The sequence below is a fragment of the Molossus molossus genome, unplaced genomic scaffold (assembly GCF_014108415.1).
Source record: "Molossus molossus isolate mMolMol1 unplaced genomic scaffold, mMolMol1.p scaffold_m16_p_12, whole genome shotgun sequence".
NCBI classification, from domain to species: domain Eukaryota; kingdom Metazoa; phylum Chordata; class Mammalia; order Chiroptera; family Molossidae; genus Molossus; species Molossus molossus.
Genome location: NW_023425347.1, coordinates 99,952,664 through 99,967,875, shown reverse-complemented (window position 1 = coordinate 99,967,875; position 15,212 = coordinate 99,952,664). Strand labels below are relative to the sequence as shown.

Here is a 15,212-nt window from a genome sequence, read left to right as displayed (position 1 = left end):
TGCTGCTGTAAGAGACCAGCAAAGATGACACCTGGGTTCCCTCTGCACCCCACCTTCTCATCCAGGATCCAGATAGCCACGTGTACCCCCACAGGTGGGCTGCAGCCCCCCCCCCCCCCCATCCAGGCTACCAAGCAGGATTCCCGCTGCAGGGCACAGCACAGAGGGCTGGTGCATCCTCAGCCTGCAGGGCAGCTCTGGCTGAGGGTGGCCGTGGGGGAGTCAGGGAAGGGGCAAGGCAGGAGGAACAGCCAGGAGTAGGTGGCCACTGTGTGGTGGGCGGCTCAGACCTCTCCTAAGTAGAAAGAGCTACGTGGCCATATCCCTGGAGGATGTCCACCAGAGGTGTTGGGTGAAAGGTAGGGGAGAAAACGATTTAAGGAGAGGAGAGGGTGTGCTTGGTCTCAATGCCATGCCTCCCTGGGGCCATTCTGCTGGGTGGGGGAGCCCACTGCAGGTCGATGACATCAACATCAGCAGGTCGGAGCGTCTCCCAAGAGCAAGTGTACTCACCTTCCTCCCAGATGGAGCAGACATGGATCTTTCCAGAAAGGTAAGCAGTGTACCAGCAACAGAAGAAGACACCAGACGCTTCCTCTGCCCTTCCTCACCTTGTGGGACCCAGGGAGGGCCCACAGCCAACATCCCACCCGCTCCCAGGAATGAGACACGGTCCATCGGTCCACCACTGGTCGACACCCAGCTGTTGTAGTGTAGCTTGGTTTTATTTATGTCCACAAATATTTCCAAAAAATTACAAAATACTCAAATGGAGAGAACACAGAAGTCACGATTTCTGGGTGTCTACTCTGTTTACACTGTGTTATCTCATGGCAAACTACTCATATATACATTTAGCTTCAAGATATATATAAACGTAGCAAATCAGAATGTACATTCTGCTCTGCTGCTGCTGCTGCGGTGAAACGTGACGCTCAACCAACCTTGACAACATTGAACAAGATACATACAGAACACAGAAAGCAAACAAACTCCAAACGAAAGGAAGGAAAACCCAAAAGGAAACCAAGGGGTCGGGCTTCAAAGACACCGTGAAGGTCGGGCTTCCTAAACTGTAGCTGACCAAGTGAGGGTCTTTAAATGGAAGAATCTCAGTGCTTCACCTTGTGAGGGGAAAACCAAAACCTAACAGGAAAACGCCTTCAGACAATTTTTAATACAGACTTCAAAGTACTAAACTCTCTCTCTTCTTTGGAAAATGGAGACTGGAGAGAGGAGATAAAGAGGCCTAACTGATTGGTAGGCATTGTGTTCTAGCAGAAGAAAAACAAAAGATGGGAGAAGGTGGGGCAGGTGCAGGAGTCGGGGCAGCAGGAGCCACAGGAGGCAGCCTGCCCCGATGGCAGGTCACTGCCCCCAGAGGAAACAAACGCCCCTGCCAACACAGCCACAAGTATGATGACAAAGGGTTCATTTGAGCTTGTCTCCCCTGTAGGGAGCTAAATTTAAGGCAGAAATGGAATGAAAAGAAAACAAAAGAAAACTACGAACATTTTCAACACGCAGAACAATCCGCTACCTGTCCCAAATGAAATCAGACATGGTTTCAGAGAGATGGAAATGCCCTGATGCTCGTGTGAGTCCAGAACCTGGATCTGAGCTAACACCTGCTGGTTTCTGGAGCAAAGTGCCAACCTCTCTTCCTACCCATGTGGCTCAGGTCCTGGACACACTTCACATCCACTGACCCACAGAAATAATCTCGTCTGACAATTCTTGGACGTGGCCACCACATACAACGGCAGAAACCGCCCTCAAGTCTGAGAACGGAAAAGGTCACACCCTGGCAGAAATAGGTGCAGACAGCCCCAGAATCTGCGCCCCCTCTGCAGCAACTTAGAAAGCAGATGGCACCTCCCTGCAGCACAGCCGAGGTGGCCCCTCTGGGGGAACCCTGCCTTCCCACTCCTGTTCCCACTTCAAGATGAAGGGTGGGCTCAAAGGTTTCCCAGTCTGACATGGGTCACCATGCTCCTGGGGCAGACACACAGGCCACCACCCACAACTGTGCCAACACCGGAGTCTCCCCCACGAAAAGCAACCTCAGGCTGTGGGGTGACGGCTGGGACTGACAGGACCAACAACGACATGCACGAAAAGGCAGGTCACTAACAGATTCCTTTGGCAAACATATGTGCTGAGTTATTGGCAGGGAATCATTTTCTTGAATTTTCTAGAATGTTTGTGCAACCGTCAGAGTATTAAGAAAGGCAGTTCATCCAGAACAATCAAATATGTGTGCACAGAAACCTGTAAGGAAATCTGCAATCAGACACACAGAACCATGTGCTTTCTACCCGGCAGAGACAGAACGGGTGGACACTTAGCTCCCGCACTCCTGGTGCAAATGACAAGAGATTCGATCTAACAGATGTCTGCACCACTGGCGAAGCACAAGCTAGGGACAGACAGAAGTGAAAAACCAAAGCAGCAAAAACGAAAACAGTTTGTAACACTGTCCCTGCAAACCCCTGGATGCTCACTGCTGCGACCAAACCTACTCCCAAGCTTTTGCCCGTTTGTGATTAGTAACGCCCATCTGTTCCCTTTAATTAAAGGGATAATTATATATAACTTTTTATTAAAAAATCAACTCTGTATTCTGTCAATAGCTGATAGGAATTCACAATTAGTGACATGGCTGGAAAAAATAGATCGGAACAGCAGTTTGTGGAAGGAAAAAAAGGCTGCTCTAAAATTATTTACACACGTAAAAAGCCGTGCTGCAGAACTTCCTCAAATTATGAAGATTTCCAACAATGTAGTAAAATAAAAGATTCTTTAAAAATTATAGCTCTTGGATTCCAAACTCATATGCCGCCTATCTGCATACCTCGTGGGGTTTGGAACACGTGTGACTGAGTGTGTCTGCACGCACAGTGAAGGGTGTGACTGGACTCTAGCACCTACTGAGAAGTCGAGGAAAGGAAGGAGACGAAAGCCGAACCCCAAGATTGCTGGGAAGTTTTCTGAATGTTCAGTCCAGTCCAGGACTCACTAAGTTTCTGGGGGACTGTCATGCAGGGAGACCCAAACCAGTCTCAAGGAATCCTCTCTACAAACAAACACTATTATGCTGATACATTTTTAGTTGTGGGGTTTTTAAATATATAAAGAAATCTTTAGAAGATATTCTTTTTACTTTTGCAGCTCCTATTGTATGTAAAAAGTCCTGTTTATCCCCCCAAGAACTGGGGTTTCCACAGCCAGCGTTAACAAATAAATAACTTATAACTGCTTGTCACTTTCTTTCTTCAGTCGACTGAAAAGAAAAATAAAGGAAAGAGGACTGAGTACTAGGGGTGGGCAGGCAGACCCAAGCTGCCTCCCATGCAGCTGGCCCTCCCCTTCCCTCCCCTCCCCTCCCACCCACCAGGATGACTCTCTGGGACGTCCCCTCTAGGGCCATAGGGCAGGGCCAAGGGTCCCGAGCCTGGTGCCTGCTGATATGGGAGGAGCTACGTGGGCACAACCAGGAGGGGCGACCATCAGGCTGGGTCAGTCAGTGGCCCACAGGTTGGGTAGGTGGGAGCTCGGCCGGCCAGCCAGCCAGCCAGTCCCTCCCTCCAGGCCGCTCCCCTCCTCACCTGTAATAATCTTCCTGACTTGGTAGGTGGCTGCCATGCATGTGGGGGTGTGCGTGCAGCCACTGCTGCTCCATGGCCAGTCTCTGCAGCTCAGCCGACTGGGCATGCATGGCCTGCAGCTGGTGGGCAGCTGACATGGGGGGTGGGATGGCCCCAGGCAGGTCTCGGGGGTAGGGGGTACCTGGCAAACACAAAACAGTCTCCTCTACAGAAAGGCCAGGGGAATGACCAAGACAAGGCCAAGGCCTGCAAGGAGGTCAGGAGATCCCCTGGCGGGCAGAGGGGTGGGGATGACCCAAAGTACTGCCCTTCCTTCCCCAGCTGAGTGGGGGGGGCCCTCTCTTCCCCCAGGCTTCAGGCCTCAGCCTAGTGTTCCTTCTTTAGAGAGGTCTACCTTCCTGAGATCTCAAATTTAAATTTGGAGTCTGCTATTCCTTCATGGCCTACTGTTCTCATCTAGGCTCCTGTTACACATTTATACCCCACCCCCAGCTCTGAGGGGTATTTGTTGAATACATGATTGAATGAATGAACAAATGAATGAATGAACAGGCCATAAGACCAGACCACTAACCCAACTCTCACTCTGGACCCCCTCCTTCCCCAGGTGCATTCTTACCAAAAACTGGGTGACGAAGCATCTCGTGCTCATGGGGGGGCTGTCCAAGCAGAGGGTTGGGGAGGGTGCCAGGGGGATAGGGAAATCGAGCCAGGTGAGGGCCAGCAGTCAGGGGGTCCACCAGCGGGTGAACTGGGCCTGCTGAACCTGAAAGAGGGGGCAGAAGTCCAAATACAGCCGGTGCAGGGCTGTGGGGCTCTCTTGATGTTTCCCTTCCTGGTTGGAACTGCTGGTGACATCCTCCTCACCACACTGACTACCGGTCACCAGGACCACCAATGACCTCAACCCGAAGTGCCTGTCCTCTGGCCCCCCTTCCCACACTCCCACAGTGGAGCTCCAGAAAGTAAAACAGAAGTGAAGAGCTGACTATTTCTTCCTCCCACCCCTGAGCACTCCCTACAGGCAGTGTCCCCCAATCCGTTCTGTTGAGGACCCTGGATCAGCAGAGCCCACCTGGCTGACCGCCCCCAAGCTGCTCTGCACCTGTTACATCCACGGGAATCCTATGGCTGCTCCAGCACTGCCCCAGCCAGCACATCCTGTCCAGGCTACCACCCCCCCCACCCCCAGTTCTCTTTACCTACAGAACCCAAAGGAGGCCAACAGATGGCTATGGGCAGGGACAGGGCTCAGCTCTGCCGGGGACTCCCTTCTGCTTGTCATTGCTGGCTCTCTCGAGTCCATGCTCTGGCCTCAGGCCCTTTGCAGTGGTGCTCTCTCTGCCTAGAGATGTTCTTTCCAATGCCTCACCCTTTCACTCCCTTCAAGTCTTTACTCAAAAGTCACCTCTTGGAGAGGCTTTTCCATAGCCCTCTTTATAATAGCAGCTCCCTTGTCCCCTCTTCCTGCTTTGCTTTCCTCCAGAACACTGGCTGCTTTCCACAGTCCCAGACTCATCCACTGACTGCCTCCCAGACTGGGACGATAAACATGAATGGGCTTTGTCAGCACCTACAACTGCACCTGGCACATCGCAAGTGCTCAGCGAACACTTATCCAATGAATGCATGACTGACTACCTACCCTTTTAGGGCATTAAGGCAGTCTGCTGGTTACACTGGAGCTTAGAAGGCCCCACTGGGTAGCATGACACTTCCCGGTGTCAGGGCCATGGGATAAAGGTGACAGACAGCTCCTTGGCTTCCCTGGACCATCTGTCAGGGCTGGGCACATGAGAAGGAAGCCAGGTACTGCCCTCCCTCCCCTGGGCCCTGCTTTATCAGTTGTCCTCCTCCCAAACATGGAGGTCAGCCCATGAGGAAGCTATGCCCACGGGCTGCGCCATAGGATCTCCACGGCAGGCCCCAGTTCCAGGGTCAGGCACACCTGCCAACTCAAGAGCAGGGCCAGAGAGCCCCCTACTCCGGCCCATCCACATGGTCTGCAGAGCTCTGGAGGGCACAGGGCTCAAGCTGTGCCCAACTCTGTCTCAGACCAGCCTGCAACCTGAGCTGACCAGTAAGCAGGCACTCAGTCCTAGAGTGAGCAGGGCTAGGTGGCCCTAATCAGGTGAGCCAGAAGCCTAAGCCTCATTCCTGAAAAGGAAAGGGAGACTGTTGCTTTAGGTTCTCGCTTAGTGACAACCTGAAGGCCCTCCCCTGCTCCTCAGGCCCTGCCTCCTGCCCCAAACCTGCCCCAGTGAGCACAGGCTGCTTCCCTCCCACCCTAGCCTACCCCAGGCACAGGGCCAAGAACCTAAGCTTTATCCAGGAGGCAGCAGGCAGAAGGTCACAGGGTGATGCAGCTTTCTGGGGACTGGCAGCTCTGGAGAGCTGGGAGGCTGAACAGAGACAAAGGCTGCCCATGAAGAAAGTGACTGATTTCTTGGTGCATGCTAAATATTCTAAGATCTGCTTGGAATTAGGACTCATTTAGAAAAGAACAGTCTCCGCCCTGGGCCAGCGACTCCATCTCTGGTCCACCCCTCCTCCCCACCAGAGCTGGACCCACAGTGCCCTAGCCAACCTGGGGACCCACCTTGGTGGAGGGGGTCCTGCTGGTGGAGGTGGAGGTGCGAGTGGATGTGTGAGTGCTGGTGATGGTGTGGAGTCACGTTGAACATCTGCAGTCGGGCCAGAGGGTCGCTGGTCAGTGATGCCATTCGCTCTGCATGGATCCGCTCGGCCGCCAGTCTGTCAGGGTAGCTCATCTCGGGCCGCAGCTGGGGGCCCGCCAGAGCCAGTCTCTCCCTCTCCAAGGGGTTTAGGCCCGGGTGGAAAGAAGCAAAAGGGTGGGGGCCGGCAGTGGGGGGGATGGTAAGGGCGCTGTGCCGGGCGAAGTGCTCCATGGGGTTGGTGGCTGGGTGCAGGGGATCCAGCTCAGGGGGCTTCACCTCGAAGCCTGGCTTCATCCTCTCTCGCAACTCCCGCTCCCGGATCTCCCGCTCCCGGATCTCGCGCTCCCGGAGCTCCCGCTCTCGGATGGTGGGGTCAACATTGTAGAGACCGGGCATGTGGTAGGCCAGCAGTGGGTCGGTGGGGTTGAGGGGCATGTAGAAGGGATGGTTACGGTTGGTGGGAGACATGACGTGGGGCCGAGCGTACTCGCTCAGAGTCCGAAGGGCAGGGGTGTCAGGCCCGATGTACGGGGGCACAGCAGCAATGGTGGTTGGTGGTGGCTCGAAGGATGGCCGCATGTGGCCAGGACCACCGAGCTGGGGGTCGCTGAGGCGGCCTTCATGTGCTGAGCTGGACGCCTTCTGCTGAAGAAAAGGAGGGTGTGAGGGGTAGATGTCAGCTACCTAGTGTTCCTTACAGAGGGGAGCTCTGCTCTGTGGCCATTCTGCACTGATCAGCCAATTTGGGCCCTCTACCCCAACACCGAGCGGTCTCAGCCACAGCCTGCGACAAGGACATGGTCCAGACCCCGCTGTGACAGTGTCCTCTGTGCCTATGGTTTCCCTCGTGTCCTAGATGGGTTCATGTACCGTGAGACAAAGTACTGCATGGGAGGAGGGCCTCCACCACAAAGGCAGGTGCTGGGTGGCCCACTCTACGAGAGTAGGGCAGGGCTGCCAGAGGGAGCGATGAGGCAGGTTAATGCCCCCAGTGCCTGGCTCTCCTCCTTAGTTTCTCTTCAATTTCCTCCAATTACACGAGACACACAAGTCAATAGGCCTGCCCACTAGATCACTGCTGTCAATCAGTGTGAACTTGCCAGGGCCAAGAAGTGGGTGCACGGTGATCCTCTGGGGAAGGGGAGGTCCAGGGCAAAGAGTAGGGGTGCAGACAGCTTCTGGAGAAGGGGGGTCCAGTGCTAGCTTGGATGAGCAGCAATGTCAGAAAAGCCTAGCTCAGGGCTCAAATAGCACCTGACCCTCCGGGTGCCATGACAGAGAACCAGACAGCCTCACAGAGTAGGGTGGCCCCAGTGTCCCCAGCCTGGCATGGCAAGTGCCCCTCACTGCACACACAGGCTGCCCGCCTGCCCAGGGCCGAGCACTCACGGCTGCACGCTCAGCCTCCCGCTCACGCTCCCGCTCCCGCTCGCGTTCCTTCTCCTTCTCCTTTTCCCGCTCCCGCTCCTCTCGAGCTTTCTGCTCAGCCTCCCGTTTCGCCTTCTCAATGGCCTCCTCCCTCTTCTTGGCCAGTTTGGATCCCGCCAGAGGCATGAAATACAGGTCTGTCCGTGCACATGAGTTGTAACCCCGATCCAGGTGTTTGTAGAACCTAAGAAAGGCCACATCTGTTGTGGGGGCTCTGCCGAGGCAGAGGCCTGCCCTGAGCTGCCCAGATTCCTGCAACAATACCTGGCTGACTGGCTGGCATGGCTGGGGGTGTCCACCACAGTGGGCTCAGGGGACGGGCTCCTTGGTGGTGGAGGGGGGCTCTCAGGCTCCTCAGCATCGTCCAGAGCCTCTTCCTTGATCTGGACAGTGGGCAGCGGGCAGGCTGCCCCTCCAGGTGTGCTGCCTCCCGAAGAAACGGCAGCAGCGCAGGGCGGCTGGGTCGATGGGCCAGGGCCCGTGAGTGGAGTGGAGGTAGAGGGGCAGGACGGAGGGGTGATGGGAGGAGGGCCTCCAGGGACAAAGGGGTGCTGAGAGAATGAGGGCTGAGGGGGCACCTGATGGAGGCCTGCAGGAGGATGGGAGGCAGCAGCAGGGGGGAGGCTCTGGCTCTGGGTCAGCACAGGAGGCTGGGCAGGGGAGGAGGGCAATGGCTGGCTCTGAGGCATGAGCTGCAGCGGTGGGGGGTGTGCTGAGGGAGGGTGGTGTGTAGACAGGGAGCTCAGGGGCTTCAGTGCTGGAGGGGGCGGGAGGTTGGCATTCATGGAGAAGGGTGAGGGCCCTGAGAGGTGAGGTGGGTGCTTGTGGGCCTGTGGTGCTGGAAGCTGGGGGATGGGTGTAGTGGGCGGTGGCTTAATGTGTGGCATAGCCAAGGGGGCTGGTGGCAGGGGCTGCTCCCGTGGGGGCTGCTGGGGCTGCAAGGCTGACTGAGAGGCTGGGGGCTGCATGGAGGTATGAGGGTGAGCTGCTGCCTGGGAGGCCTGGGGAGGGAGGCCAAAGGGCTGAGGGGGACCTGGGTGCTGCAGCAGGGGCCCAGCCTGCAGGCTATGAGGGCCGGGTGGGCCCTGACTATGCAGGGGGGGCTGGGTATGAGGTGGAGCAGAGGTCTGGCCAGCTGGCCCAGTCAGAGGCTGCAGCGGGGGATGCGGGGAGGGCAGCCGCTGAGGGTGCAGAGCCGGTGCCTGCTGGATATGGGCATGGGAAGCAGGACCTGGTGGAGCCTGGTTGGAGGGCTGGGAGGCTGAGGGGGAACCCTGTGGAGGAACTGCAGAGGGCGTGGGCCCTGGTGTGGGAAGCTGGGAGGTTCCTGGTGGGGCCATGGAAGGAGCTGGAGCAGCCCCACTGGGAGCCTGCAAGGCTGGAGGCTGGGCCTGCAGGGTCTGCTGCTGGGCAGAGGAGTCCGAGTCACTCTCATTGTCCTGGGGGCTGGGGATGCTGGGGGACGTGCTGCGATTGTCCTGGTCGATGTCTTTGGGGTCACTGCTGCCCTCATCGTTGACACTGCGGCTGTCAGAACTTTCTCCCTCACCTTCCGACGGGGAGTTGGGCCGGCTAATCTCCTAAGGCCGGAGTGGGAGGAGAGAAGCTCTAGTCTACCCTTCGTGGCCAGAGCCTGGCGTATGCACAGCAGGCAGCAAGCTTGGCCTCAAGGAGCAGCAGTCCTGCCCGGACCCGGACCCTCCCTGGGAGAGAGAAAGCACTGCCACCCCCAGGGGGACTGGCTGGGCGTTTCTCAAGGGGCGTTAGCTGCCAGCAGTAAACTTCACCTGGGTTTTCGTCTTCTTGGAGCTGGTCCTGTCAGTCTCCTCTGTGTCTGAGGCTACCTTTTCCCGCTGGCGTTTGGTGCTCTTCAGAGGGGATGAGGCTTCCTCCTTCACCTTCTGCAGTGGGAAAGCACGTGAGGAGGATAGGCCAAGACAGCATGTCCCATCAGCCTCGGGGGGGCTTGATGACACCTTGCTCCCACATTCTGAGCTCTAGTTCCAGAAGCAAGACAATTCTGGAAGGGGAGAGCCAGAGCCAGGAAGGCACAAGTATCTGGGGATGGGAATAACTTGGCTTTGGGAAGAGCCTCTCCAATCACCCCCCACATCCTGTGCCTCTGAGGCCCTGGGAGCCCCCAAAAGTCAGTGCTGGGAGCTAAGCTGGAGCCCCTTTCTCCAGGCCCCAGGCTGCAGACCCAGGCCAGGGCAATGTTGGTGCCCTGGGAGGCTCCAAGGATGACCTGTGGTCCCACGTGTGAGGGAGCCAGACACCAACCCCAGCAATCCTGTTTTCTTGGGAGGGTGGGGCCGAGCAGCCCCCACCCCTCACCCCCAGCACCTCACCTTGGCCAGCTTCTTCACAGTCTCCGCTTTACTGTCATTGCTGGAGGTGCTAGCAGCGCTGGGCGAGTTCCGGCCACTGGAGCGGATGTCTTCATTGATGGGCGAGGCGCGACCATCAGGGCTGGCTGGCTGCTTCTTCCGACCACTGCGCAGTGTAGACATCTGCCCACCCAAACCCGAGGCTGGTGAAACTGGCCCCTAGACCTGACATGGGCCACCTGAGCCCAGCACACATGCAGAAGCATCAAAAGCAGATCCCACTGTTGACCTCATGGCAAATCTGTCCCTTGCTGCACAAGGTCAATATGGAGTGAAGGGAAAAGGGATGAGTGGGTGAGTTCACATGAAAAAGAGCAATTCTCAGCTTAAACTCAAAGCATTCATCTCCAGAACTATCCTAAATGACGTGCACTGGAAATGAGCAAGTATTTCCGAGGGGCCAAGTCAGTAAGGACGGTCCACTCTGCAACATCCTCCAGAATGACAATTACACACAAAGTCAACTTTAAGTTACCTCACCTTTCTGTTTATTCCATGTAACTGCCCAACCAAAACAACAAACACCTGCTGACTCTATCTGCCAGGAGGAGGAGAGACCCAAAGACATGAGCTGTCAAATAACACAGCTCAGTTCCTAAACCAAGTGCTTCAGAATATTTCTGCAAAGTCATGGGGGCTCTGAAAAGAAGGGACATAATGATTCATGCTGGTCCATCTGCTCCTCTGAGCAAGCAGCAGTTGGGTGGGCAGGATGCTAGTGTCAGAGGAAGGTGGATGGTGCCACCCTCCTGCCTAAAAGGGCCACTAGGAAAGGCCAGTGCTCCAGGGAAAGACACTGGTAGTATCCTCAGTCCCTGACCTGGAAAAACTCTTGCTCCCAAAGTTCCCTGCCACATTTCCAACCTGGAAAACAGTCTCTTTATGGAAGGAAGAGGCTATGCAGTGAGTAAAAAAATGTACCTGAAAGTTTCCAAAACTGGATCATTTTTTTAAAAAGCCAGCAAGTTTCAAATGAGAGAGATGTGCCACACTAAAGGTGACTGGCCTGTGGGCCAGAGGAAGGTCTGAGGGAGTTCGAGAGCCTGCACTGATGCAGAAACTGAGACCACTGTCCCCACTGACTCCCCAAGGAAGAAGGAGAGGACAGGGGGCTTTTTCCCAGCCCCAAGGCAAAGCTAATGCCCCTGGGCAAAAACCATTCCAACCTCAGGGGATCTGTTTCGCTACCTAAGTAAAGCACTTCCTGTCCTCTTCCTGGTGACACAGCCCCCAGCATCCTAGCAACTTGGAGGTGTGGTCAGGAGGCCCGGGTAGCCTGGCCATGAGGGACTCACCGAGCCTCTACTCCTCCGCGTCCTCATGCTATGTTTCCCGCTGAGCCCATCATCTTCCTCTTTGACAGGTTTGAACATAAATGGTGGGGGGTCCACAGGCTTCTCGATGGGCGGGAGCTCGCCGTACTTCTTGAAGTGAATGCGGCAGTCTGTGCAGAGCAGGAGGTTCTCCCGGCCCCCGTGGTGCCAGTCTTTGGAGGCTGCATGAAGGAAGAGGAGTAGGGGGCGGAGCCTCAAAACCAATGTCCTTGGGATATCTGAGTAGGGGGGCTCAACCAACCCCAGTGCCATGAGAACCACGTAGCACTGGGCTCAGACAGACACCTTATACCCAGCTCAGGCGCTGGTGCTGCCCTGCTCTCTCTCCCAGGACAAGAGAGGGTTTCAGGAATGTTTACCTCCCCCACCTTATGTCGGGGTACACAGGAGGAGCTGACAGCATGCAACCCAGCCCCAACCTCGAGCAAGTCTGTCCTACCCACTGATCAGCACTCGGTGCTGACTGCTCAACAGGGGCGTGAAGTGAAGTAACACTTCCACCTTTCTCAGTGACCTGAAGCATGAGCCAGTGTCAAAGCCCCACTCACTGGTGCTGAAGCAGTGGCGGCAGGCGTACCCCTTCAGCTCCTGCTCGCTGTCCTCACTGTCAAAGTCGTCCTCGCTCGCCGAGCTCAGGTCCACTAGGCATGGCAGGCACACAACAGGGTGGGGGGAACCGTCACATTTGGCCTGCCCCAGGCTCTGAGCCACCCATCAGAGTGGCCCAGTAGGCTGAGGTGGGACACTCTGAATTTCTCAGGGCCAGTTATCAGAACAAAGAATTTCTGTGTGAGGGGTGGGGGATACCCAAGGGCCTGCCCTGCTAGATTGTTGGGGGCTGGTATCACACCTGAAACCTGGGTGGCAGGCACTGATACCCACAACTGGTGTGAATTTGAACAGGGTGAAGAGCATCCATGGTGCCTTCCTGACACATGCCGGTGTCCTTAGGACCTGCCTCTCCAAGTGCCACCCCGCCAGCTCTAGATGACCTGGTGGCTTCTTGTTTGCATGTGCAACTTAAGTGACCCTTGGAGGTTCATGGCCTGAATTCTACTGCTGCATCCTAGTTTTTAAGGGTTAATAGGTGTGGGCTTCATTGTCATATAGCACGTCACACTGGGACCAAGAGGAGGAGCTTGGTATATATAGCAGGAGGAAAAAAAAAAAGTTAATCTGATCTTATTGCTACCACAATACAAGTGCAATGAAAACTCACAGTACACCGTCCATTAAGTGGAAAACCTCCTCTGAAGTTATCAAAACACTTCAGGCCAAGGACAATACTTACTTTTTTTTTTTGGTACATGCTCCTAGCGGGAACCGAACCCGGGACTCTCGGGTCCGCAGGCTGATGCTCCAACCACTGAGCCAAACTGGCCAGGGCAATACTTACATTTTTGTAAAAAAATTTAAATGATGTTGCACTTACTAGAAAAATTTAAATGAACGAGTAAGTTGTAAAACTGTCCTACCACATCCCAAGTCAGTGCGACACTCAGGCCAGGCTGTGCACAAGCACACACACACACACGCAGGTGCGCACATGGCTCCCTGGGTCATCAGGTCTGGCCCACACTGTGACAAGGACGCCTGTGAGTGCAGGCCCAGAACTGGGACACGTGTGGTGCGTGTGACAAGTCTCCCACTTACAGAATTCGCTGGAGGGGGGTCTGGAAGGTGTGTTGACGGGTGTGGAAGCAGTGCGAGTCTTAATCCTCCTGAACACAGCCTGCCTGCGGTGCCTTCGATGGGCCCGGGAGCTGGCTGCCTCTGGGGTTTTCTTCCAGTAGTAATAGAAGGTGATCAGTTCCCCCTGCAAGGAAGATGGTCTGGCTGTGAGGGAGGTGTCCAGAAGGATCTGGCTTTTCCCTGTCCCCCCCCCCGTCGGAAGCAGAAGCTGGGTTTGTAACAGCTATACTGGAGACCAGGACAAAGAAGAATAGTTTGCTCCTGGAGTTTCGAGGAGCTTGCTCAGACATTCCTGCTGAGCTGCCCGAAAGCTGGGGAACGGGGCCTGTCACCTCAGCCCAGTAGAGTACAACTTCTAGACATCAAGAACATCCATTCATTAAACAAGTACTTGTGGGTGCCTACGAAATGCCAGATGCCCCACTGTTCTAAGCACTGGAAGTCATCAGTAATCTCATCCTCTAACCGTGTGTGTATATATACAGGCCAGATAGATGATTCCAGAAACAAGCAAGGATACAACTGAGGTGGTGGGGAACGAGCACCAAGTGGGAAGTCAGGAAGAACAGAACCCCAAACCAACCCAGGAAGCTGCTCTACAGCCTCCCCTCCAATCTGAGCACCCACACTGGGAACAAGCTGGCACGAAGTCCGAAAGCAATGACTGGGCTAGACATAGAAAGACTAAGAGAGGACACACACAGTGGTGCTGATGTGCAGATGAACTGCCACCTGTCACAAGGTCAATCTTCAAGACAAAAGGTGCTACTCTTTTCACAGCCCAGCAGAAAGAGTCAAGGCAACTTAAAAATATATATATACAGCCCTGGCCAGTTTGGCTCGGCGGTTAGAGCATCGGCCTGCGGTCCCAAGAGACCCGGGTTCAGTTCCCGCTAAGGGCATGTGCCTTGATTGCAGTTTGTCCCCGGCCCTGGCTGGGTCGTGTGAGTGGCAGCCACTCGATGTGTCTCTTTCGCGTTGATGTTTCTCTCTCTCTCTCCCCCACTCTCCCCCTCCCACTCTATTTGAGCAAAAAATGGAAAGATGTCCTCGGGTGAGGATTAAAAAATAATAATAATAATTACACACACACACACAGCACTTTTGGCACCCCATCTCCAGGGACAGTAGGCACACCATACACACAAATGGGTGAATGACATTAAGCTAACCCTGGCTGACTAAAGACCGATTTCTTAAAAATATCCCAAGATAAAATATCTTCAACTTTTAAAAAACCACTTAAAGCAGCAAGAGAGCTGAGATCACACTGATCTTCTCTAATTAAATAAATATTGTGGAAAGTCAATTAACTTGGCAGGTGTCGGTATCCTGGGAAGTTACCCTGGGGTAACCTGAATCCCAGGGTGGTGGGAGGCATTTGGCCAGAGCACCACTGTGACCCAGGAAAGGCTCATTGCCTTGTGAATGGAGGAGCCAAGAAAGAGAAGAAAAGATTTTACTCTCCAGTGACCTTAGATCTAGCTGGAAATACCAGTATTGGAAGGACTGAAATAGACAAAGAAGTACAGATACAATGTAACAAACTCGAATGACTGATAGAGCACCCAATCAGATGAGGTTTCATTAAAAACACTATGCAAGACTTGAAACACCACCACAGTAAGTTGGGAAAGAAGGGGGCAGGTTTTTTTGGTGGGAAAATGGCTTCTGCAAAGCAGGTAATGTATGTGTGCTGAGTACTCACTACTCAACAGTTGGATCTGTCTGCGCATTTTCTAAGGAGGACAAAGTTGTCATCAGAGCCGTTAAGGCTCAGTATAAGCATACAGTGTGTATCTCTTGGAGTTGTAGATGTGTTTCTTTCCAAACACCACTTAAAACACTAGTGACTGCCAATATTTAACAAACAAAGCCTGACCCAAGGCCAAGGAGACCTGGAGCCAGCCACTACCCCAACCCCCTTTCCATTCCATGAGAAGGTAACTGAATAGGGAAAATGTAGAAACTGCCCTTGAATTTATAACTTGTTTGTCTATCTTGCTATTCTACAAATGCAGGCTAATTGTCCCTGTGGTGACTGGAGCACCCTGAGCCCCTAAGGCCACGATACCAGAACCTCCT

At 54.6% G+C, this 15,212-nt stretch overlaps 1 protein-coding gene across 4 annotated transcripts in view; it reads right to left on the bottom strand.

The window, feature by feature from the left end:
* Positions 1-689: 689 nt before the first annotated feature.
* The window catches only part of RERE (arginine-glutamic acid dipeptide repeats), a 408,992-nt gene continuing 394,469 nt past the window's right edge, over positions 690-15,212 (bottom strand). For all 4 annotated transcript variants that reach the window (XM_036256631.1, XM_036256632.1, XM_036256633.1 and 1 more), the window contains 11 exons: positions 13,089-13,251; positions 11,984-12,076; positions 11,397-11,596; positions 10,063-10,224; positions 9,502-9,615; positions 7,979-9,294; positions 7,676-7,898; positions 6,208-6,928; positions 4,228-4,374; positions 3,609-3,789; positions 690-3,283 (listed from right to left, as the gene is read on the bottom strand). In XM_036256631.1, coding sequence (XP_036112524.1) covers positions 3,250-3,283; positions 3,609-3,789; positions 4,228-4,374; positions 6,208-6,928; positions 7,676-7,898; positions 7,979-9,294; positions 9,502-9,615; positions 10,063-10,224; positions 11,397-11,596; positions 11,984-12,076; positions 13,089-13,251 — 3,354 coding nt within the window. In that variant the 3' untranslated portion in view covers positions 690-3,249. The remainder of the gene's footprint in view (positions 3,284-3,608; positions 3,790-4,227; positions 4,375-6,207; positions 6,929-7,675; positions 7,899-7,978; positions 9,295-9,501; positions 9,616-10,062; positions 10,225-11,396; positions 11,597-11,983; positions 12,077-13,088; positions 13,252-15,212) is intronic.